The sequence below is a fragment of the Canis lupus genome, chromosome 2 (assembly GCF_003254725.2).
Source record: "Canis lupus dingo isolate Sandy chromosome 2, ASM325472v2, whole genome shotgun sequence".
Taxonomy (NCBI): domain Eukaryota; kingdom Metazoa; phylum Chordata; class Mammalia; order Carnivora; family Canidae; genus Canis; species Canis lupus.
The window spans coordinates 39,245,841-39,271,478 of NC_064244.1; the positions used below are offsets into that span (position 1 = coordinate 39,245,841).

The window sequence follows — 25,638 nt, forward strand, 5'->3', positions numbered from 1 at the left end:
AAAGGAATTTCTCATCCAGTACAAACAAAGTTGCCTATTTTGGTAATTTCGAGTGAAAAAAAATATTTTTAAAAACTTTTTTGCTGACCAAATTCTCCCTGCAAAAAAAAATAAAAAAACAAAAAAACAAACCTTACTGAATTTTAGATATCAGGTGAGAAGGTGAAAACAGAATTTAAAAAAATATTAGAGTCGTTTTTCTTCGTAAGTAAAGCATGTATTAAAAATACTGGTAAAATTGAAATGGCCTCAGCCTTTTACAACTGTGCGCCACGTTTTAAAAATGACGATTATTGGGAGTCGGAGGCATGGTTGTCAGAAACCTTCTGCGTAACTTAAGCACAGCGGCGAAAAATGCAAGCATGTGTGCTGAGCAAAATGATTGTGTAAGGGGGGGGGGGGAAGTAAATTTTTGCATTCTGTGCAATGTGTCGAACGTGAACGTATTGCACGTTGTGTTGCAGATTTACTACAGCTGAGTCATTTCGGGACACAAGTGTGTTTCCAGGAAAAAAAAAAAAAAAACGAGAGGAAGGAAGCAGGCTGAGGGGCTCGCCGGGTTCCCCCAGGCACTCCCAGTCTCAGGCACCGGTGTTCCGCGGCGGGCGGCGGCGTGGTCAAAAAACGTGCTGCGGCCCCTTTAAGAGGCACAGCACCTTCTCCAAGATACCATCTTGCACCAGGAGTTCACGTAAGCTCTCCACCTACCTTGCTGCATCCCTCCTCCCTAACTGGGTACGGCCGGCCGGCGGGGCGAGCGAGCCTTGTCATTGGCTCTGCGCGCACGGCCCTCTTGCTTCTATTGGTTCTTGCGCCCGCCACTCGGCGCTATCTCCCGCCCGCCTGAGCCGTCGGGCTAGGTTGAGTGAGGGCTCTTGGGTTAGTTCCTGTTAGGCCCCGGCCGGGGGAGTAGGTTGAAGTCTCCTAAGATGCCCGGTGGGCTGGGGCACCGGGAGCTGTGAAGAGGGCGTGAGGAGGCGGCGAGGGGGCACCCGCGGCAGGCCCGAGTAAGAGCGGCGGCCGAGCCCGCCTTCCCCGCACCATGCTCATAGAGGATGTGGATGCCCTCAAGTCCTGGCTGGCCAAGTTACTGGAGCCGATGTGAGTGAGCCAGGCTGGGCCGGGGCCGGCGAACGTGGGCGTTGGGGGCCGCGGGGGCGTGGGGGGAGGGGAGGCGGCGTGGGGGAGGGCGGGGCGGAGGGGCCGCGGCCGGGAGGTCCCGGCGACGTCTTCGCGGTAGTACTAGCACCGTCGTGGGGGGGGGGGGGGGCGGCGGGGGGAGGAGAGCCAGGGGCGTAGCGGCGGTGTGGCTTGTGGGACCGGGCGGGGGGGGGGGGGCGGCAAGGACGGCGAGGGCTTTTTAAATATAGATTGTGGGGTGCTGGAAGGGGTAGCAGGCGCTCAGAGGGAATTCACAATTTTGCTATTTGAGAACTGCGAGAGATCTCCAGGCTATCGAGGGATTTTTAAATGTGAATATTGGGCTCTCCAAGGGTGTAGCAGGGTGTCGAGGGCTTTATTAAACAATATTCGTACGGGACTAAACGATCCAGGAGCAGAGTACTGAGGGCCTCTTAGAAACGTGAGGGCAGAAAGGAATAGTAGGGACCTTGGGGGCTTTATAGCGATTATTGATGAGCTCTAAGGATTCAGGAATTTTGAAGGATTTGAGAAACATGGGGCTAGTTCAAAGGGCTATGTGGGCATTGAGGTGTTTTGGGGAATTACTGGAAAGCTGTTAGGTATGATAGCAAGGATATTGAGGGGATTTTAAAATACTATCCTAGAGTTGTTAATGCTGGGAGAACTAATAACTTCTAAATACCATTAGGGGTTGGAAAAAACCGAGGTTTTAAATTTGAAGGGCTGAAAGGGCTACCCTGGAATTTAGTAGTATTGGAGGAGTATTTGAAAGGGGTTTTCCCATAGCATGTAAGCAATTTTAGTTCCAGCTCCTGGAGGAATAAAAGGGGTGGCAGGAAGACTTAAGAGCTCTGTAAATACTGTTGCAGGGTTGTGTGGGCCACTGAGGCTGCTGAGGTGTAGGATTTTTGTTGAGGAACTGAAAAGAGAGAGAAGGGCTGGTTGTTAAAATATATATATATATATATATATATATTGGGTAGTAGTTGTAGAAATATTGGGACAGTTTAATGGGATAGCAGAGGTATGAGCTTTTTTCGTTTTATAACCATTTTTGGAGGGTCGGATTGTGGCGTGTTTATTTGGGATACTGGGGTATAGCTGGTTTCTGAAACATCCCATACAGGGAAGAGAGGGAATGCTGAAGGGAGGGTTGGAGAGAGACGATATCTAACTCCCTTGGGAAAGAAGGCATGGAAAGGGAAGGGAAGGGATCATTTCCTGTGCTCTCCTATTTTCTACTCCTTAGTTATCCTATTAGAGATGAGGTACTGGCCCAAGGTAAAGGGGTGATGAGGAAGAGATGGGCTGGCCATGATTCATTAGATAAGATCGTTTTAGTGAAAAAAAAAAAAAAAAGTTTTTCAGAGGTGGAAATGAGGGCTAGTTTGGGACACATGGAGCTATCGGTAAAGTTGGGGCTCTTGGGAGACAGCTACTTCCCCCCATTATCTATTTCCTGATCCTCTGGAGAAATGTTGTTAACTAACCTGGTTTGTTGTTTTGCTAGTTGATTTCTTGGATGTAAACACCTAGGAAGAGAGTCATCTGTAGTCCGATGTGTCAGCCTTGTGCAGGTAGGATGGTTAAAGGAGGCAGCATTAGGAGAATTTTGATGTCTGAGGTGCTATTTACATTCTTAAGATGAGGAGTATGTGATTAGAGTACAGGTACCAGGTACGAATGAAAGTACACTAAGGACTTTTGGGTTTTATGTTAGTGATGATTTCCTTAAAAGTTTTGTGGAAGAATATGGGCCTCTTGAGTGTGCATCATACTTTTTCTACAGTAAAGTTTTGGAACACAAAGAAGGAGATGGATTGTGACCAAGGTGGGAAATAAATGAAATAGGTTTAGTGAAATTGACCATATATGGAACAGGCTGAAAAAAAGAAAAAAGTCTGTGTTTAAAATATTCTTTACCTTCATGTTCTTTAACATAAACCCTTGTGTGTGTGTGACAGTTTTGCATAAGGGCTCCGAGTTTGTTGGTAAAGATCCTTCTAAAAGGATTAAATGTGTGTGTCTTCGGTAGAAGGTGACAAGTTTTGGTGTTAAAGTTAGTTGCCCTTCTTTATTAAGCTCCCTAAAATGTTTTCTTCTGGGTAGTGGTCTTGGTTTTTTCTTTTTTTTTTCCTTTTTGAAGATTATTTATTTATTTATTTGAGAGAGTGTGCACATGAGTGAGGGGAGGGGCAGAGGGAGAGGTCGTAGAGGTCGTACCCCACGTAGAGGTCGTACCCCACGAGAGCAGAGCCTGGGGCCCAGTCTCAGGAGCCTGGGATCCTGACCTGAGCCAAAGACAGATGTTGACTGCTAACTGAGCCAGACAGGCGCCCCTGTTTTTTTTTTTTTTTTTTTTTCTAAATATTTAATTTATTTATTCATGAGAAACAGAGAGAGAGAGAGAGAGAGGCAGAAACACAGGCAGAGGGAGAATCAGGCTCCATGCAGGAAGTCTGATGTGGGACTCGATTCCGGGTCTCCAGGATCACACCCTGGGCTGAATGAAGGCGGCGCTAAACCGCTGAGCCACCCGGGCTGCCCTGTTTTTTTTTTTTTTTTTTATTAATATGAAAATTTAGTTTGGATAGGAACTTAAACCTCTCAATAGTGTTTTCTCTTGGGTTTTGTTTTTACTTTTTATTTATTTATTTTTATTTGGCTATAGAGATAAGTTTATAGATATTCTGTAATTTTCATGGGTAAAATTCTCTTTAAAGTGATTATTTGATTTTGGTTTTCCCATTTGTTTTGAGTTTCGTGTTCAACTGAAAACACATCATGCTTGTTTTCTTTTTTTTTTTTTTTTTTTTTAATTTTTATTTATTATTTATGATCGTCACAGAGAGAGAGAGAGGCAGAGACATAGGCAGAGGGAGAAGCAGGCTCCATGCACTGGGAGCCCGACGTGGGATTCGATCCCGGGTCTCCAGGATCATGCCCTGGGCCAAAGGCAGGCGCCAAACCGCTGCGCCACCCAGGGATCCCGCTTGTTTTCTTTAAAATAAATTCATTTCTTCTTTAGGGTTAAAAAGAGCTAAAATCAGTGCTTAGACTTTGATAATATGGTTGGCTTTCCTAGAAGTACAAAATAAAAGTACTCATTTTTAACTCATAGTAGTAATGGCTTTGGATGGAATTGGTAATAAGAAATAGCAAATGTAAAAAAAAAAGAAATAGCAAATACAGATGTACGTATTTTCATTCTTAGTATGTTGTTGTGGGAGATTATTTTTTGTTTGTTTAGATACCCTAAAATGTAATAAATGACATGCTAAAATGGATTATATTTGTAAATTTACTTTTTGCATATTCCAGACTGAAGAAGATTTTCATGGCAGATTGGCATGTTAAAACATAGCATTTCAGAGCAGTTGTTAGGTTTTCAGATAATGGAGTTGCATGGATATGTTGGATTCATACTATCCCTGTGCATGATCCACTGTTGCATTTTTAACTAAATTTATAAAATATTTTTAAGCATGTTGTGTCTTGTCACTGGTGAAACAAAGGCATGCATTGGGGTATTTCTAAACCAAGCCAGTTTATGTGTAATTATTCCCTATAGACAAAATAAAAATATCATATGCTGTTAGAGCTTATCTGTTACTTCCTGCTCCTATTGTAGATGTGGGACCTACTTACTACTTTTACTAGAGGAAAGACAGAAGGAGGGTACATGGAAGAAATGACTCCTTTAACTGGCTAGAACAAAACCTAGCACCATTCTCGTTGGCAGTGCAGTCAAGGGGAAAAAAAACATCTTACTCAAGAATTTTATATCTCTTTTCTAACTGCTACATTCACAGACTGAACTCAGAAGTCTTGTTTGAGGTCTTTATCTTTCCTCACTTCCAGATATCCTAGATATCTTAGACTACGTAGGGATTATGCACAATTGGGAGATGTCATGGTTTCTTTCCGTTAGAAATAACTTCTCATTTTCAGTATGTGAGCCCTTTAAGAGTAAAGTCTTAAGTAAATCTAGGGAATATATTAATCACTGAAGATTAAAAGTTTAGGAAAAGTACAGGCGAGCATTTTTTCAATAACATGGATTTCTACCCAACTACGTTTTTAAGGAAATGTTTTAGGTTATTTATACTAGATATATTAAGTATATATAAGCATATATATAATTCAAGGCTGCTTGTTTGGCTTATTATAAAAATTTGTCTTGGTATATGTTTTAAAAAGAGTGATAGTATCTGTCTATTGTAGTAAAATATCATTATGTGAATCAGAGCATTTAGTTTCTAGTTCTCTATCTCTGATTCACTGTGTGACTTAGGAGAAATTCTCTGAATTTTCTCTAAACAGTTAATCATATTAGCCTTCTACCTACCTCACAGATATGATATGAATATTAATGTGCAGTCTATAAAAAAGGCCTGTGTACCTTAGAATCATTAAATATAAATGAAATTTTATGGTTTTTGAAATAGGAAAATATATTAAACTGTTTTTGCAAAAATATTTTACTTATTAATGTTAAGCTCTACTGCCACTTACAAAGTACCAGACTAGTGCATGCCAGAGCTAGTCTCACCACGGGCCCTGTAGGTAGGACTGGGAATTGCTAGTGAAAGCTATGGCTTTGATGTGCAGATTCTGTGAGTTCAGTCCTTATCAAGGTCTTTTTAAGTGCACTAGGAGATTGAATGTGTTGTCATCTCTGAGTATGATGGATAAGGCAGCAATAAGTTTCACAGACTGAGATCATTTTATTGGTTCACTGGTCACAGAGGGGTTATACTTCGGACAAACTAGAGTTTACATGCTGCCATAGATTTGCAATCCTTATCACATTAGACTCTAATGTCTGGGGCTGCTCAAATGGGACAAAAAATAGTCACCTAGCGACTCTGAGACCTCACATCTCAGATAACTGCAAAGGTGAAATGAGTATTTTGGAGGTATGTTCTTAAGACTGAGAAGTTCTGATAATGTGCTTTGTGGCTTCAAGAATCAAGGTGCTTCCAAAGTGCTGTGAGACTTGTTTAAGGAGACCATTAACTATTTCACAGTAAAGGACTTATTTTGACCAGAAGACTTCTTGGCATGCTTTAGTATACTAAGTTAAGGACATATTTGCTCTTGTGTCCTTTGGTCTGCCTCCTAAATATGTCTGACTTCATTCTTCCTGGCCCAATTGCTGTAGGCTAAAAGCCAGAAGTTGCTTTTATAGCCCTGTTTCCTATCACTGCCTTGTCTCATCCCCTCACAGGGTTATTACTTACTTTGCTGTTAATTTTTTTTAATCATTTGTTATTTTGTACTGTAATTATTTGTTTTTATTTTAATTTCTTGGCCACTATACTGCAGGGCAAGGTCTGTCTTGCTCAGAGTAATTCCATTACCAAGCAATATGCTTGGCATTTAGTGAACATTCAATAAATGTTTAAATGAATCAGTGTCCTTATATGTACATATAGGTTGGTTGACAATTAAAAAGGAAGATTTTTCTTATAGTCTAATTTTCAGGGTGTACTTAGGTGGTAACTACTGCTCTGTGAGCCATAGTGAACATATCAAAGTGGTATTTGCAACTGACAGATGTATGTTTAAATATATTTTTTTACCCAAAATAAATCTAGGGGTATTTTTTTCTGTTCATGAAAGCCTCTAATTAATTAAGGGGAAGATGAAAGCTTTCATTTGAAAAGAAGTAGAAGTGCCATTATTTCCTTCTCTTTAGTATGTGTTAACAGATTTTTAGAACTTAATAGTTATTCACATGAACAATTTGAAAATGTCACCTCAGATTTTATTTATTTTTCTCCTTTTTTTTCCTGTCTTTTTTTTTTTTTTTTTTAAAGATTTTATTTATTCATGAGAGAGAGAGAGAGAGAGAGGCAGGCAGAGACACAGGGTGAGGGAGAAACAGGCTCTGTGCAGGGAGCCTAACGTGGGACTCAATCCCGGGTCTCCAGGATCGCACCCTGGGCTGAAGGCTGAAGGTGGTGCTAAACTACTGAGCCACCCGGGCTGCCCTAAAATTTTGTTTTAAGTAACCCCAATACCCAACATGGGCTTTGAACTTACAACCCTGAGATTGAGAATTGCATGCTCTACCAACTGAATCAGCCAGGTGTCCCCTTCTTTACTTGTTTGTCCAGTTTTGTTTTACCAAAGAAATAACAAAAGCAGACTTTTTGGTTTTTTACTTTTTTTCTTATAAAGTAAAAATAAAATTACTGTTTATTATATTACAGAAAATGCAGAAAGAAAAATAATACAATTACTTGCGTGTATTTATTTCTAGTTTCTCTTGTGTATATATAAACTTCCAGGTAGCTGTTATCATAATCAAAGGTAAAATTTTTTATCTGGATTTCTCCATTTGACTTTACATCAGAAACATTTTTCAGGGATCCCTGGGTGGCGCAGTGGTTTGGCACCTGCCTTTGGCCCAGGGCGCAATCCTGGAGACCCGGGATCGAATCCCATATTGGGCTCCCGGTGCATGGAGCCTGCTTCTCCCTCTGCCTGTGTCTCTGCCTCTCTCTCTCTCTGTGACTATCATAAATAAATTAATTAATTAATTAAAAAAAGGAAACATTTTTCATATTTGTGTGTTATTTTTATATAACCTTCACTTTGGATGTCTAATGTTTCATAAACATTTAACAGTGAAATGGTTATGTTGACTTTACTTTTTCTGTTAAAAATAATGCTGTTTTTATACCATATATATTTAATTATATATATTTAGTGTTAATTAGGTATCAGTATTTTCTATATTTGGCTTTATTTCCTGAGGCTGATTTCCCATAACTACTGATTAGAGAATATGAACCTTTTTTTTTTTTTTTATAAGATTTATTTTAGAGAGGGAACGTGTGTAACTGTGCGTGCCTGTGTGAAGGGAGAGAGGGAAGCTCAAGGAGTGGGACCCCTGGGTGGCTCAGCGGTTGAGTGTCTGTGCCTTTGGGTCAGAGCATGATCTGGAGTCCCGGGATCGGGATTGAGTCCCACATCAGGCTCCCTGCATGGAACCTGCTTCTCTCTCTGCCTATGTTTCTGCCTCTCTCTCTCTGTGTCCCATGAATAAATAAAAAAAACTTAAAAAAAAAAAAAAAACTCAAGGAGCCTCCCCACTGAATTCAGAGCCCTACTTGGGCCTCCATCTCAGGACCCTGAAATCACAAGAGCTGAAACAAAGAATCGGATGCTTGACCAACTGAGCCACGCAGGTACCCCAAGAATATGAACATTTTTAGTGGCTTTTGATGCACATTAAGATCAGGAGGTTTTTTTCCTCTCTGGCTCAGTAGCATATTCATGAATAGTGTCACTTCTGAAACAAGTGTCACACTAAGGTAGAACTTAAAAATGAGCCTGTATTCAGAAACCTGTAGATTTTCCTGAAAGTGGAAAAGGTTTAAGTAGTGTTGGTGTTTTCCTAAAACAAATAGACTCTGATAACTTTTAAGTAGTGTTTCTTGGCTTAGGGCCTAAGGTAAGACCTTTACTCTTTGGTCTTGGGATTGGATATATGTCTAAAATCTGTAAAGCTGATGTTCCGGGATAACAGATGTGTCATATACCTGCAGTGGATATTTCATTAAGGAGGAAAAAGACAAATTTGAGATTTTTATGGATAAGAAATTTTTTAAGGCAATATTTCTATTAACTTGCCCTGATAAAAATTCATTCTAGTTCATTTTTATTTTTTATTTATTTTTTTTTAACTTTTTTTTTTTTTTTTTTTTTTTATTTACGATAGTCACAGAGAGAGAGAGAGAGGCAGAGACACAGGCAGAGACAGAAGCAGGCTCCATGCACCAGGGAGCCCGATGTGGGATTCGATCCCGGGTCTCCAGGATCACGCCCTGGGCCAAAGGCAGGCGCCAAACCGCTACGCCACCCAGGGATCCCTCATTTTTATTTTTTAAATTAAAAAATTGAAATATTTTCTTAGAATATTATAATGCAAGATGTAGATTATAAGGAGTCCTCATATTTCTAATTTCCATTATTTTATTTTTATTATTATTTTTAAAGATTTTATTTATTCATGAGAGACACAGAAAGAGAGAGAGAGAGAGAGAGAGGCAGAGAGAGAGAGAGAGAGACAGAGAGACAGAGACACAGGCAGAGGGAGAAGCAGGCTGCATGCAGGGAGCCTGATGTGGGACTCGATCAGGCCCTGGGCTGAAGGCGGCGCTAAACCGCTGAGCCACCGGGGTTGCCCTAATTTCCATTAAACTTACAAAAATTTCTTTTGTTCATTCTTTATTTTAATTGGAAGGTAACTACTGGTTGAGCCGTAGAATGTATTCTCATGCAGATTTACAAAACTAGTAAAGTATATGTAGTGTAAAATAGATTTTACTCTGTGGAATTGCAGCTGGGTGTTCCACAGGTGTGCTTTCTTATCTTGAGTGGATCTCTTCATTTGTCTTTACATATTTACAAATTTATATATAAGTTTTATAGATATCTATAAAATAAATAGTTCATTGTACTGTTAAGGCCTTTTAAAGTGTATAGTAGAATAGTAATTTTAGATAGGTATTATTCTGTTTTCTAATCTCATTGTTATAATAGAAGCCTCTTTCTATCTAGAAATGTGTGTAACATAGCCATGGGTCCAAAATTTTAAAACCCTTTTCATTCCCAAATAGACTTGTCCCTGTAGTTAAGCCAGAATGAATTTCCATAAGCTTTGATTACAAATAAATAGCTAAAAGATTTTAAATACTCCGGGGTAAGAGAAGTAAGAAGTGGTCTTGAATTTGTCTTGTAAATTATCAAGGATCTTAGTCATGCTCAGATTTTTGTGACACACTTCTGGAAGTCTAGTTGGGCTACTGTTAGCCTCAGTGCCATAGCTACTGCAGTATTGTAATTGTCAGTTTTTAAAGATTATATAGTTGGGGTGATGAAAGAATAAATAAGAACAATCATAAAGGTACAGAAAATTACAGCATAAAACTCCCTGGTGTATTTAAGTTTCACCATTGAATTGGTGTGACTTATTATTTCAGACCAGCAATTTCCTTCATAGTACACTTTATGGGTACACATTAGGAGCTGTTAAATTTAAATGGTCCCATTCTTTTGGCTATAAACCTGCTTTTGTATTTGGTATGGAATTTTAACTATCTGTTATTATTAACAATACCTTGTTCACTCATATTGCACAGATATTTAAAATCTGTGATCACTCTCTTGGTGTCTAGTTTTTTTCTGCTCTTTTACCTTGTAACTGTTCCTCTTTTTTTTTTTTTTTTTTTTTTTTTTTTTTGTAACTGTTCCTCTTAAGGCTTAACACCATCACATCAAAATGTATTTCATCAGAAGCAACCTCACTCTGCATTTGTTTTTCAGAATCTGAATGCTAGATAAATGTGTAAGATACCTGGGTTTGTTTAACTCCCCTCATTTATCCAATAATCTGAAAATTTTGCCTGCTTCTCACTAGAAACCTCATACCCTTACCCACCTTTCTATCTGTTGGGGTTCCTGAGTCTCCTTAAAAGGTTCTCATAGCAGCAGAAAAAATGACATTGCCTCTTTCTACCATTCTTTTTTTTTTTAATTTTTAAAGATTTTAATTATTTATTAGAGCGTGAGAGAAGGAATGAGTGAGCAAGCATGGTGGGGGGGCAGGGGGTAAGGCAGAGGGAAAGAGAGAAGCAGACTCTCCATGGAGGCTTTATCCCAGGACCTGGGGATCATGACCTGAGCCTAAGGCAGACGCTTAAGCTTAACCGACTGCTCCACCCAGATGCCCCCTGCCATTCTTAACTTTTTTAAAAAACCTTTTCTTTCTGTGTTTAGAATATCTTCTTTATCTAGGATCTGAACTTTCTAAGTAAAGGTAAAAATGTGATAGATTCTTTTTTTTACAGTCTCTTTTCCATTTGAATGTTGATTAGAAATATATTGATCAAATATCTTAACTGTTTTCAGGAGTGAGTTTAAATCTATCTATGTATTTCTGTTTTAAGGTGTTTATAGATAAGCCAAGGTGGGCATGGCCTGTGTAACATTTTTGAAGGTATAAATGCTATATATTCATTTTATTATTTATATTACTAATTTTTAGATTGAGTAATTTACATACAATGTTATCTTTAGTTTCATATATATAACGTGGTGATTTGATTTATACACTGTGGAGTGCTCACCACAAGAAGTCAAATTACAGTCTGTCACCATAAAAAGTTATTATTGACTATATTCCCTGTGCTATACATCCCCATGTCTTTCTTTCTTTATAACTGGAAGATTATGTCTCTTAATCCCCCTCACCTGTTTTATCCATCCCACCCAACTCCCTTTCCCTCTGGCAACCATCAGTTTGTTTCCTGTATCTATGAGTGTTTCTGTTTTGTTTTGTTTTTTTAGATTCCACATGTAAGTGAAATCATATGGTATTTGTCTTCCTCTGACTTAGCACACTTAGCATATACCTTCTAGGTTCATCCATGTCGTTGCAGATGGCAAGATTTCATTCTTTTTTTACGGCTGAGTAATATTAATACATTGTATGTATGTATTCCATGTTGTCTTCTTCATTCATCTATCAGTGAACTTTTTGGTTGTTTCCATATCTTGGCTATTGTAAATTATGCTGTGATGAACATGGAGTACATATGTCTATCTGAATTAGTGTTTTCATTTTCCTCAGGTAAATACCTAAAAGTGGAATTATTGCATCATGTGATAGTTCTGTTTTTAATTTTTTGAAGAACCTTCATACGGTTTTCCATAGGAGCTGCACCAGTTTACATTCCTATCAACCAGTGCATGAAGGTTCCCTTTTCCCCACATCCTTACCAACAATTGTTTTTTATTTTTTTTTTAGAGATTTTTTTTTTTTTTTAAGTAACCTCTTTACCCAAAATGGGGCTTGAACTCAAAACCCCGAGATCGAGTCACATGCTGTACTGACTGAGCCCACCAGGCACCCCTCTTGTCTTTGTGATAATAGCCATTCTGACAGGTGTGAGTTGATATCTCAGTGTGGTTTTGATTGGCATTTTCCTGATGGCTAGGAATGTTGAACATCTTTTTAAATGCCTCTTGGCCATTTGCATGTCTTTTTTGGAAAAATGTGTATTGAGGTCATCTGCCAGTTTTTTTCTTTTTTTATTTTTTCTTTGTTTAATTAAAGTGCAGTTGACAGGTGTTTTGTTTTTTGGGTTTTTTTTTGGCCCTCTGCTCATTTTTTAAATCAGATCGTTTGTTTTTCTATTATTGATCTGTATATCCATTTTAGAATTTAGCAGTTGGATTTACCAAGGTAATCTGAAAATGTAATTTACATTTTTTACTTAAGAAATTCTGGTTTTCTTTTAAATTGCATGTTTTTATTGTGTAGCTCCTCATCTTGGACACTTACACTCTTTCCTTTGCACTTTGACTCTTGCTCACAATTCATTTTATTAGGTCTGAGTTTTATAAAATTGAGTCATTGAGATTTGCTCTCTTAGATTTGATTCATAAATGTGCATTGATGTTCAGAGAATTAGCTTTATTAAAAAATATTTTTCCCATATATATATATATATTTACAGCACAAAAACTTTTCATTTTTTTGTAGTATAGATAAAACGTTAGGTCTGAAAATTGCTACAGAGTTTGACAACTCAGGGAACATATGCTACCCTGTCATAGATGATTTTGAATGTCAAAAGACAGTTACTACTGACCAGAGGGAAAAAAAAAAAAAAAGAGAGAGAGACATAGATGGAGGTTGTCCCTGCTGCCCTTCTATTGTTTCTCTTTCTGTTGTAGGTCCCAGATCTTTTCTTTCTGGCTTATAGCTGCTAGGGTGTTTGCCCGTAATGTTTAAGGTGTCAGCCTTCCTATATTATTTTTTAAAGAGATCCTTAAGATACTAAGATTATTAGTGGACTCGATCACTGTTTTAGGTTGCTGGTGTCTGGGGTTATAGGGATTGGGGAAAGATGTCTCATCACTTGGCATGGTTCTTCATCAGTGGTCACATGGAACAACAGGTAGTTCTTGAGGATATCAACAGTGCTTCTACAGCACTACAACTCAGGGGTTGATTGCCACCCTTTCCCTGTTACCATTGAGAAAGCAAATAAATGTAGAATTGGTCCAAAATTCTGGGTCTACTTAAAACATTGAAAATAGGAGACACAATTTTATAAAAATAAGCAGAAAAGGACAATCTTGTTTGCAGTCTGTACATGCTATTTGTTAAAGTTGCCTTTGTTTGCAGTCACTTTAAAGACCTTTAGCTTTCTAAAAGGGGTGACTTCATTTATGACATCGCTATTTGAAAAAAAAAGAAAAAAGGTTTAAAAATTTTTGTTTTCTCTTTTTGTAACTAGATGTGATGCTGACCCTTCAGCCTTAGCCAACTATGTTGTAGCACTGGTCAAGAAGGACAAACCTGAGAAAGAATTGAAAGCCTTTTGTGCTGATCAACTTGACGTCTTTTTACAAAAAGGTAATTATTATGGGCTTTCAGCCACATATTTAAGATTTTAAATTTAAAACTTTATGAAATCTTGGAAATAAAAGCTTGGAAGGAAAGAATTCAGTCAGCATCCTTTAAGATTAGACTATATCTATTCCTATTAATTATTAGACTATATCTATTCCTATTAATTATTTATCATGTATTTTTTTAATAAAGATTTTATTTATTTACTCATGAGAGACAGAGAGAGAGAGAGAGAGAGAGGCAGAGACACAGGCAGAGGGAGAAGCAGGCTCCATGCAGAAGCCCGATGTGGGACTTGATCCCGGGACTCCAGGATCACACCCTAGGCCAAAGGCAGGCACTAAACCCCTGAGCCACCCAGGGATCCCCCTTATCATGTATTTTGGAAGACTTTTTCCCCCCCTTTCCTTTCCTTCTCTGCTGTTTTCCTGTGTTGAAGCAGTTGTAATTCTAATGCTTTTTTGGTGAATGGGCCCTCTATAGCTTGTGGCAGAGTCCAGTTGCTGGTTGGGGGTAACAGTTTGAGGAGAATGTAGCTGCTTAGGCTTACTGTTCATTAGGACAATGAAGCTATCCGCCACCCCCCCATCCCCCGCCCCGCCCCGCCCTGGCTGGAGCTTCTTGCTATACAGGAAGAGATGGGCATAATCCTCTTCTCTTTGGGCCTTCCCATCTTCTTACCAAAGTACTTTCCATGACCTGCAGAGCTTCCTGGAGGCCTCCCCTGCTGAATCTCTGCAGAGGGAAAGAGAGGTGGTCTCTTACCACCCTCCCTCACTTGTTCCATTCTAGCCATTGTGACCCCATTGCCTTTTTTTCAGCATGTTAAACATGTTCCGAACTCAGGGCTTTTGAACTCATTTTACTCTTGCTTGAAATGGTTTCTTCTCTTACAGTTTCTGGTCTTTTCTCAAATGTTACCTTCTCTGAGTAGTTTCCCCCAAGTGCACTATGTACGCTATATTATACCTCATGCCCCCAATCATCCTCTCCTCCTCCCAGTCTTGTTTCGTTTTGGTTTTCATGGCATTTGTCACTTCTTGCCATGTTATATGTTTATTTATCTCTTTATGTGTGTTGCTCTCCCTCCCCCTCCTGTTTGTTTTTCCCTTTGTTGAGAGTGCTGACTTGGAACCTAGAGTGCTTGGCACATAGAAGGTATTCAGTAAATATTGTTGAATATATGAAAGGAATATGGATAATAATGCACACTTACTGATCATGATCCATCTGTTAGTGTGAGAAGATATCCTTTAATTCAAATTCTCCTGAGAAGGGAAAGAAGTGAGATAGTAAATATGACTTATCACTTGAAAAGATAGGATTACATATTTTTTGGTGAATTTCAAGGCTTTTATTTAACACACAAAAAATCTAATACTTTCTTCAGTATTAGATGAATATTTTCTTTCCTAAAAATATTAATTTGTATTACTTGGTTTATAGTAGTTTCAAGACCCAGAAATGAGATTCTCCCTCATAAGGGTTAGGCTCATTTTTAGTTCCACCACTGGTATTTGAGATGTCCTGGTTTTCACCTTTGCTGTAGAATGTATTTTCAAACATCTGTGTTTGTGCAACACTTATATACTATTTCTTTTCCTTAGAAACTTCAGGTTTTGTGGATAAACTGTTTGAAAGTCTCTATACTAAGAACTATCTTCCACCTTTGGAACCAGTGAAGCCTGAGCCAAAACCATCAGTCCAAGAAAAAGAAGAAATTAAAGAAGAGGTAATGCAAAGTTTTCTTTTGCTTGTGGGGGCTTCTTAGATCCTATTACTAGTGTCATTCTTAGTTGGAGATTGACCTCTTTAAAAGTAATTATCCTTTGATTGAAGTTTCTGTGTTTGGCACATGATACTAATTCTTTATCAGGGCTTTTAAGTTCTTTGGACTTGAAATGTTGGAAGAATTTCAGATTGTTTAGTGTTCCAAGAAGTATTTTAGTAATATTGAGGAATTCAGAGAAGTCTTATTCAGTGACTTTAGAAAAACAAAACTTAGTTAAATGTAGACGTTTGAGTAAAAGTAAAATATTGATGAAACTTTAAGAGAAATCATTAATAACATGTTTTCATATAATAGACAAACCATTTTCTCTTTTTTAACCAGAGAGTATTTTTTATAGTTAATGTATGTTAACTATACATTATACTCCATTTCAAGCAAGAGTAAAAGGAGTTCAAAATATCATTGTTAATGAAAGAAAAAGAAAAAAAGTGTTTTTACAATGTTGAAGTATAAAAACCTGATTATATATGGTAATCTAATTGTTTGAACCAAGGAGAAAATTTTTCAGTTTATTTGTAATACTTTTTATGTATAGACAATAGTGTTGGATGATGAATATGGGTTCTAAAACCAGGCTGCATGGGACGCCTGGGTGGCTCAGAGGTTGAGCATCTGCCTTAGGCTCAGGGTGTGATCCCGGGGTCCTGGGATCGAGTCCCACATCGGGTTCCCTGCGAGGATCCTGCTTCCCCTCTACCTATGTCTCTGCTTCTCTCTGTGTGTCTCTCATGAATAAATAAGTAAAATCTTAAAAAAAAAAAATCAGGCTGCATAAGTTAAAATTATAGCTCTAAAATAAGTTACTTGTCTGCTTCATTTTCACATCAGGAAAATGATGATCATAGTAGTACTTATCTCACTGAAGTTTATTTTATTTATTTATTTATTTATTTATTTTTAAAGATTTTATCTATTCATTCATGACAGAGAGAGAGAGAGGCGCAGAGACACAGGCATAGGGAGGAGCAGGCTCCATGCAGGGAGCCCGATGTGGGACTCGATCCTGGGTCTCCAGGATCACACCTTGGGCTGAAGGTGGCGCTGCCCTCATTGAAGTTTATTTTTTATTTTTTTATTTTTTTTTAAATTTGAGTATTTTATTTTTATTTTTATTTATTTTTATTTATTTTTAAAGATTTATTTATTTATTCATTCAGAGAGAGCGAGAGAGAGGTAGAGACACAGGCAGAGGGAGAAGCAGGCTCCACGCAGGAAGCCCGATGCAGGACTCGATCCCGGGTCTTCAGGATCACACCCCGGGCTGCAGGCGGCGCCAAACCGCTGCGCCACTGGGGCTGCCCTTATTTTATTTTAAGATTTTATTTACTTATTCATAAACACACAGAGAGAGGGGCAGAGACACAGGCAGAGGGAGAAGCAGGCTCCATGCAGGGAGCCCGACGTGGGACTCAATCCCGGGTATCCAGGATCAGGCCCCTGGGCTGAAGGCGGCGCTAAACCGCTGAGCCACCCGGGCTGCCCCTCATTGAAGTTTAAATGGGATTTTATGTACACACACATCCTAATCAATTGCCTGGCATATAAAAATTGGTTATTATTGAGAAATACTTATCAGCTTTTATTTTATTATGATTATTTAAGTAAGCTTTTTATTTGGCAGTAATTTTAAGCTTACATAGAAATGATAAGAATAGTACCTAAAACCAGATCCATGCACTGTCTTTTTTCACCTATTGAAAATCTGCCCCATTTCTTCTCTTTATATATCTATACCCAAGACTATCCTGCTCTGAATCTGGGAGCAAGTTAGATACATTGTGACCTGATGATACTCTGCGTTTCATTAGAATAAGGTGGTTCTCTTGCCTTTTTTTTTTTTTTTTTTTTTTTAAGTAGGCTCCACTCCCAGTGTGGAGCCCATTGTGGGGCTTGAACTCACATTACTGAAATTAAGAGTCAGATGCTTAACTGACCAAGGCACCCAGGCACCCCAAGGATGTTCTCGTAGATGGCTATATAGCATCATTATTAGTTTCAGTAAATTTAATTTTCATAAAATACTTTACTATCTGTATTTCAGTTTTATCAGTTGACCCAATAGTGCCTTCCCTGCCTCTCCCCCTGCTTACTCCCCCCCCCGCCCCTCCAAAAAGTCCCTTTTTTTTAATAGCTTTTTTTTTTTCTCCTCCAGTACAGATTCAATCCAAGGATCATGTATTGCATTTAGCTGTCATTTCTGCTCCATCTTAAAATGCTAGGCTAATTGAATTGATCAATCATTAAAAGAAAATAAAATATCATTATACTTCAGATCAATCAAAACCACTGTCACATTTTTGTTTTTGGCTCATGCCCTGTGATTCTTTCATTAAATCTTACTAAAATAGAGGCTCTCAGTATGTTACTTCAAGTAATGGAAGTAAGAGGAAACTTTTCTTTCTTTTTATTTTTTTATTTTTTATTTATTTATTTTCTTAAAGATTTTATTTATTTATTCATGAGAGACAGAGAGAGAGAGAGAGAGAGAGGGGCAGAGACACAGGCAGAGGAAGAAGCAGGCTCCATATTGGGAGCCTGACATGGGACTCAATCCCAGGTCTCCAAGATCACACCCTAGGCCGAAGGCGGTGCTAAACTGCTGAGCCACCTGGGCTTCCCTTTTTTTTTTTTTAAATAAATTTTTGTTTATATATATTTTTTGAAGAGTTTATTTATTTATTCATGAGAGACACAGGGACATAGGCAGAGGGAGAAGCAGGCTCCACGGAGGGATCCCGATGTGGGACTCAATCCTGGGACTCTAGGATCACACCCTGGGCCAAAGGCAGATGCTCAACCACTGAGCCACCCAGGTGTCCCAAGAGGAAACTTTTCTACCATACTTCATAGTGTATAATTTTTGGTCTATGTGTATAGGCCAAATCTTTTATTGTATTTAATTTTTTTGTTTAAGATTTTATTTAGTTATTAATGAGAGACACACAGAGAGAGGCAGAGATATAGGCGGAGAGGCAGAGGGAGAAGCAGGTTCCCTGCGGAATGCCTGATGCAGGACTCAATCCCGGGACCATGACCTGAGCCAAAGGCAGATGCTCAACCACTGAGCCACCCACGCATCCCCTAGGCCAGATCTTTAAAAGTTAAATTTTTTTGTGCCATATGTTCTTTTCTAAAGTCCTTGAAGTTCAGTGGACTAGAAGTACATTTGAAAGATAGCTGATTTGAACATAAGAGAAAAATTGCATTATTTTGAGTTTTGAAAGGACAGTTTAAAAAAACCCGAATTCTTGCATTATGTCATTTTGTATCCTTGTAGTAGTTCCTGATTTTGAAAATTGTGAAAAGTGGGTATCAGCTTCTGTGTGCAAATACTCCAAATGACACTCTCTGGCATTTCTCTTGTTTTCTAATATTTTTATACACAACTTAATTGTCATCACTGACATAAGTAATATCTCACATGATAGTGTATAAACAAAGTATAGTAATTCTTTTAGATAATGTGGAATGAAAGGGGTTTGAGGTAACACATACCTTTGGCTAATTGGCTCTGTTTCTGGTCTGTGCTAAATTGATGTAGTTGCTCAGGACAGTGTACAGAGATGCAAATCCATCTAAGGACTTAGCCATTATAACTTTCTTCCTTGATCCCCAGTTACACTGTACCATCAGTTGTTTAACAGATTACTGGTCACATGGAGAATCAGGTAAGAATTTGAATCATTGGCACAACTCATTCTGATGCAGGAAAAACCCTTGATATATATGTGCCATGATTTATGAAGCACAATGTATTTTACTTGTAGTTGGAAAGTTACTTGTTAATTTGCTGTAGTTACAATTGGCTGTTATAATAAACCTTTATCTTAAGTTCATGAACAAGCAAAAGAATCCTCCATTATGATAATAGATCTTTGATACTGTAACTCCTGATTTACACAATGCCATGATCATCTGAAATGTTAAAGGCAATTTTTCTTACATTTGAATTTATGACTAGACTGTGAGAACATGTAGCAGTTTTTCCTTCCTTTGGTTTGTCTGAAAATATCTTTATTTCATTTTAATTAAAAATACTGAAAAAAATAATGTAGAGAATTTGCAGCATACATCAAAAGGGAATAGTAGTATAATGAATTCTTATGTATTTGTCACTTAGCCCTAGCAAACCATCAGTCCATGGCTAGTCCTTCCCCAACCAAATACCAAATGTTTAGTATATATATATTTTTTACAGTAGGCTTCATGCGCAGCATGGAGCCCAACTTGGGACTTGAACTCAGGACCCTAAGGTCAAGACCTGAGCTGAGATTAAGAGTTAGTGCTCAACTGACTGAACCATCCACATATCCCCTGTTTTTTTGGTATACTTTATCAAAGATGGCACAGTGGAATAGAGGCTCTCAGACTTGTGTAGTTATGATAGACCAAGATAATGAATAATTAAAACTACTTAGATATGTGTGTAATGATCAGATTTCTCATAGAGGATATGAAGTAGAAGCTTTAAGTCAGATGAACAACATAGAGGAAAAACTAAAAATTACCGTGCCTGGTTATAACATGATTCTATAAAGAAGTCTACTTATCATATTCTTAGAATAGTAAGATTGAAATCTTAATGAAGTCTTAAGATTATTTTTTTAGTTATCTCTACACCCAGCATGGGGCTCGAACTAATGACCCTGAGATCAAGAGTCACATATTCTTCCTGACTGAGCCAGCCAGGTGCTCTGAAGTCTTCATATATAATATGAACTCAATATGTAGACCATTAAAATGCCAAGTAACTCATTTTAGATTAGGTTAGAAATAATTATGGAAAAACACATCCTTACCACCAGGGAGTTTTAGGAAATTTAGTTTTTATTCTGGAGTTTGCGTGCGATTCTTTCTATCTCTGCCCTTCACCCCCACACATTCATGGTCTTTCTCTCTTAAATAAATTTCTAATTGTTCATAAATGTCCATTTTCCCCCATTTGTTTTAGCTGAGATCTAAATAACCAGTTTGAAATATCTTTTTTTCCTAAGATCTTTATTTGAGAGAGAGAGTGCATGCGCATACACGCGTGTAAGAGATGTAAGGAGTAGAAGGGGAAGGAGAGGGACAGACAGACTGTGCTGGAGTGTGGAGCCTGCAACAGGCTCCATCTTAGGACACTGGGATCATGACCTGAACTGAAACCTAGAGTCAAATGCTCAACCGACTGAGCTAGCCAGGCGCCCTGAAAAAAAAAATTTTTTTAATTTCCTCTTTCTATTCACTCTCATTTTCCTCTCTCCAGTGTAACCAGTACTCTCTCCTCTAATACCGTGTACTAGTTTCTCCTGTTTTTTCCATTTTATGTAAAAGGAATCCCTTCAGTTTTTGCCTTTTTTCCTTTTTTTAAAGATTTTTTTTTAAAGTAATCCCTACACCCAACGTGGGGCTTGAACTCACAACCCCAAGATAAAGAGTTGCATGCTCCACCAACTGAGCTGCTTACATACCCCGTTAACTCTTTATGTGAGTTTTAGCCATGTTGTGTATGCTCTCTGACTTAGTATTCTATATGTAGAAAAATGTGGGGTTTATTTTCTTAAAGATTTAATGTATCTATTCATGAGAGACACAGAGAGAAGAGCAGAGACATAAGCAGATGAAGAAGCAGGCTCCCTGCTGGGAGCCTGATGCAGGATGCCATCCTAGGACCCTGGGGCCACGACCTGAGCCAGACAGATGCTCAATCACTGAGCCACACAGGCATCCCTAGAAAAAATGTGTTTAACTGAATTCTTTATTAATGGTCTTTTCGGGTGTTTCTAATATTTTGTTAAAAATAGTGCTGTTATGAATAACCTAGAAAATAATGTACATTTGAATGTACATTTGAGTATTTTCAATAGCTTTATTGAAATACAATTTCTTTACCACTCCTCTATTTACAGTGTACAAATGTGATTTTTTTTTGTTTTTATTGTATTCTGAGTTGTACAACCATTACTATGATCCATTTGAGATCATTTTCATCATCCAAAATAAAAAAAAAAAAAAACACTGTACCCATTAACCTATCACCCTCCAACCCTTCTCCTCCAGCCCCTCCCCCCCCCCCCGCTTTTTTAGGCAACCACTAATCTACTTTATTTCTCTATGGATTTGCCTGTTCTGGATATTTCATATAAATAGAGTTCTACAATTCATAGCCTTTTGTGACTGGCACCTTTCTTTAATTTATCATAATGCTTTTAAGGTTCATTTGGTTGTACCAAGTGTTCGCCTTTTTTTTTTTTAATATTTTATTTATTTATTTATTTGAGAGAGAGAATGCAGACCTCAATCCCATGACCCTGAGATAGTGACCTGAACGGAAATCAAGAGTGGGATACTCAACTGACTGAACCACCTAGGCACCTTGGATCCTTTAACTTTTTGAAAATATTTTTTTCCATTAGAAGTTAAAAAAAAAATCCTTGCAAAGATTTAGAAAACAGATTTCTAAGCTAATGTCTTTTAAGTTTCTTTTAATTTAAAAAAAAAAGTTTCTTTTAATCTTTAAATCACTCTTTAAATCTACCCATATCTTTCTCTTGGTCTTCTTTTCCTCACCCCTTTATTTTCCTTAAATTTTATTTTATTGAAGGAACTCAGTGTTTTGTCCTATAGAGATTTTTACTGTGTAGATTTGTTGATTGCATCCCAGAGGAGTAATATATGCTCTGCATTTCCTGCAAATAGGTAAAGGGAATGATTTTTAAATATAGTCTTAACAAATGTATAGTGTTTTAGCTAGTGCCATATGCTTGCCATATCGTGGCTACCATTTTACGTTGCCCAAATTTTACTAAATTGTTATCTGTTCTTTGCACTGACTCCTGTTTGTTAAGTGAGCTTCTCCATTAGAGGGATAGTTGTTTAGCTCTTACAAATGACTTTATTTTGCCTTTCTCTAGTAGAGGCTATATATGTTTTGAGATTAACTTTTGTTTAAAAAAATAAGACTGCAGGTTATTTCTGTTCAGTATTAACTGTTATGACATTAATTCCAGTACCATTTTTCTGTAAATCTTGTGAAATCTGAGTTCATGGTGCTTGTTAACTGTACCATTTGTTCTTAAATCTATAGTCTTCAAATTATGTTTTATGATTAGGAAAACATAAATCATCATCTCTAAATCAGAGACTTGTTCTTTCTATGGTTTCATTATAAGGGATGAATTGCTGTTTTCTTCCTGCATTGCTGTTCTTACCTTACATTAACATTTGGGGTGCCTCGGTGGTGCAGTCAGTTGAGTGTCCAACTCTTGTTTTCAGCTCAGCTGTAATCTTAGAGTCGTGAGATAGAGCCCAATGTCAGACTCCATGCTCAGCATGGTTTCTGCTTGAGATTCTCTCCCTCTATCCCTCCTGTTTATGTGTTCTCTCTCTTTCTCAAATAAATAAATCTTAAAGAAAAATTAACATTTAAAAATTAGCATATTACTATTGAAATGATTTCCACATCTTTTTTATTCCTCCCTATGGCTTACCTTTTTTTGGATGTAATTTGACTTCAGTATTTCAGTATATTTGTGCCCTCTCTTGCACTAAAAAGATTATCAGATAGATGTGTCTCATAATTAATAGAAGGGCTGATCTTGTTCCTAATGAATGCTTTCATATAGGTATTTCAGGAGCCAGCGGAAGAAGAACGAGATGGTAGAAAAAAGAAGTATCCTAGTCCCCAGAAGACTCGTTCAGAATCTAGTGAACGAAGGTGTGTGTGTATATTTAATTAGACTCTGATAAGTCACTTTTTAGTTACTTTAAGGGCATTATGGGATTTTTAACATGTACTGATGCCTCTCTCTAAACTGATTAAAGAAAGAGAAGGTTATCTTCCTCCATTCTGTGTTTTTTATCTTTGTCATACTTTCTCTTCCTTTTATAAACAATCATCATTATGTGCTTTCCCAAGAGCAAAGGGGTGGGAGTAGTCTCCTTAGAGGATATTAATGAAATGTTCCATTTGGTTAGGGGTGCTCACTATTAAAATCATGTATAGTATTTTATACTACAAATAGTTCAGTTTATATGTTGATTCATCAGGCTGCCATTAAAAAATTAGTTTTTTGTTTAGGAAACCTTGTTTCTGCCTTTTTTCTTTTCTAGTTTTAAATTTTTGTTTTTGTCCTACCCCTCTTCATACTTTGGATTCACCTTCTTTTTTCATTTCTCCCCACCCAGTGTACTTGAAGGGAATGTTTTTTTCTTTTTATATAATGGATCAGAGAAATTATGTTGTGGTTATATGGCTTTCTGAAAAAGCACAGACATTATGAATTTTGCTGAATCAAGGAGGGTATTTCATACTCCTGATTTATTTGCATACTTTGTTTCTGTAGCATACGTATGGCTTTTATATCTGTGTATTATAGGACACGTGAGAAAAAAAGAGAGGATGGCAAGTGGAGAGACTATGACCGGTACTATGAGCGGAATGAACTGTACCGTGAGAAATATGACTGGAGAAGAGGCAGGAGTAAGAGTCGGAGTAAGAGCCGAGGCCTGAGTCGAAGTCGAAGCCGAAGTAGAGGGCGCAGCAAAGACCGGGATCCAAATAGGAATGTTGGTGAGTAGATGAGGCTTCCTCCTAAAAACTCCATATTGCTTATCTTCCTTTGTCATAAGGGTACCAGAACTTCCCTTAAACACCACGTGTGCCTTTAACATGTCTGAGCAACGTAAAATCTAAAATTGTCTAAAAAACCTAATGCTAATTTGTTACAAAGACAGGGCTCTGTTCTTAGGATGAAGTCAAATGAGTTTGGCGAAAAAGAAGCTGTATGTATTTCATAGTACATGTCTAGATTTAAAGTCATTTTTGTACAATCGAAACTAAGGTCTTTTAATCAAGAAAGCTATCATTGGAGAAGGAGGACTATCTGTTCCCTCCCTCCGTCACACCCTCACTAAAAATAGTGGACTTGCCTTAAGGTTGACTAGAGTTTAGTTAGGTGGATAACTGGGATCCCAACCACTGATGTATCAGGATATCTGTTTGGAAGTCAGTTCTTGGATAGCTTTCTTACCAAGTATCAGTGGAGAAGCTGGGCTCTCTTCATTATATATTGATGTTGATGTTACAGAAATTATTTTCCACAAGTTACTGGTCAAGATATGTCACGTTGATGTTCCTGCTTTTAGGGTATATTAATAATGAGAGCACTTTGAAATATGGACAGCTCAGTGAGTTTACTGCAATAGTCTCTTCCCTTTTCTGTGAGAAGATAAACATAGTTGGAGAACAGAAATGTCTAATCTTGTTTCTTGTTTTTATTTTGCCTCTGAAGCAGAGCACAGGGAAAGATCAAAGTTTAAGAGTGAAAGGAATGACTTGGAGAGTTCTTATGTGCCTGTGTCTGCACCACCTCCGAGCTCTTCTGAGCAGTACTCCTCTGGGGCACAGTCTATTCCCAGCACTGTTACTGTGATTGCACCTGCGCACCACTCAGAAAACACAACAGAGAGTTGGTCTAATTACTATAACAATCATAGCTCTTCCAATTCTTTTGGTCGAAACCCACCACCAAAGAGGCGATGCAGAGATTATGATGGTAAAAATCCTCTTTTATATTGTATTCAAAAGTATTAGTAAGCACATGTTAATATTGCATGCCTTTTCATTATAGTACAGATTTTTTAAAAGGAATGAGTGAGAGGAAAATCTCCTTTGGCTTATGCTTATTTACTTTCTTGATTTAGTAGATTGGCTCTGGTTAAGAGAATGTTCAAATTTGACCCACTCATTTGTTTTTTGTTGTTCTTGTTTCTTTAGACACTATACCACAAAATTTGGTAGACGCTAGGAATTATATTTTTTTTTGTGTAGTGTTTGGTGCAAGGAATTTGTTAAGCATTATAATAACCTATTTAAAATTTTAATATGCTGATATTCCACTTAATCTGTGTGTGTTTTAATTTTTTATTACGGAAATATTTAAATATTAATAAAAGTTGACAAAACAATATAATTAACCCTAGTGTATCCATGGTCTTGCATCAGTAGTTAGGAGCTCATGGTCAGTTTTGTTTTCATCTGTACTTCTCTGCTGCTTCTCCTGGACCTATATTATTTGAAGTAAATTGCAGACATTGTAAAGTTTTCTTTATAAGTGTAGAATATATATTTTTTGCATTTTGTGTATTTTTAAGTAGGAAATACAATCAAATCATAATTCAAGCATTATCTCTTTCTTACCCTGGTCTCCTGGTTACAGAGTTCTCGTTTCCAAGGCCAATTTAATGTTATTAATTTCTTGTGTATCCTTCCAAATGCAGTCTG

The 25,638-nt window shown here is 37.7% G+C and overlaps 1 protein-coding gene across 4 annotated transcripts in view; it reads left to right on the forward strand.

Annotated features, from left to right (window-relative positions):
• Positions 1-829: 829 nt before the first annotated feature.
• RBM27 (RNA binding motif protein 27) overlaps positions 830-25,638 on the forward strand; it is a 76,409-nt gene continuing 51,600 nt past the window's right edge. For 2 of the 4 annotated variants that reach the window (XM_025447141.3, XM_025447143.3), the window contains exons 1-6: positions 830-1,101; positions 13,464-13,582; positions 15,187-15,311; positions 22,979-23,070; positions 23,732-23,925; positions 24,647-24,910. In XM_025447141.3, coding sequence (XP_025302926.1) covers positions 1,043-1,101; positions 13,464-13,582; positions 15,187-15,311; positions 22,979-23,070; positions 23,732-23,925; positions 24,647-24,910 — 853 coding nt within the window. In that variant the 5' untranslated portion in view covers positions 830-1,042. The remainder of the gene's footprint in view (positions 1,102-13,463; positions 13,583-15,186; positions 15,312-22,978; positions 23,071-23,731; positions 23,926-24,646; positions 24,911-25,638) is intronic. The other 2 variants (XM_025447142.3, XM_025447144.3) reach the window with 1 other exon arrangement.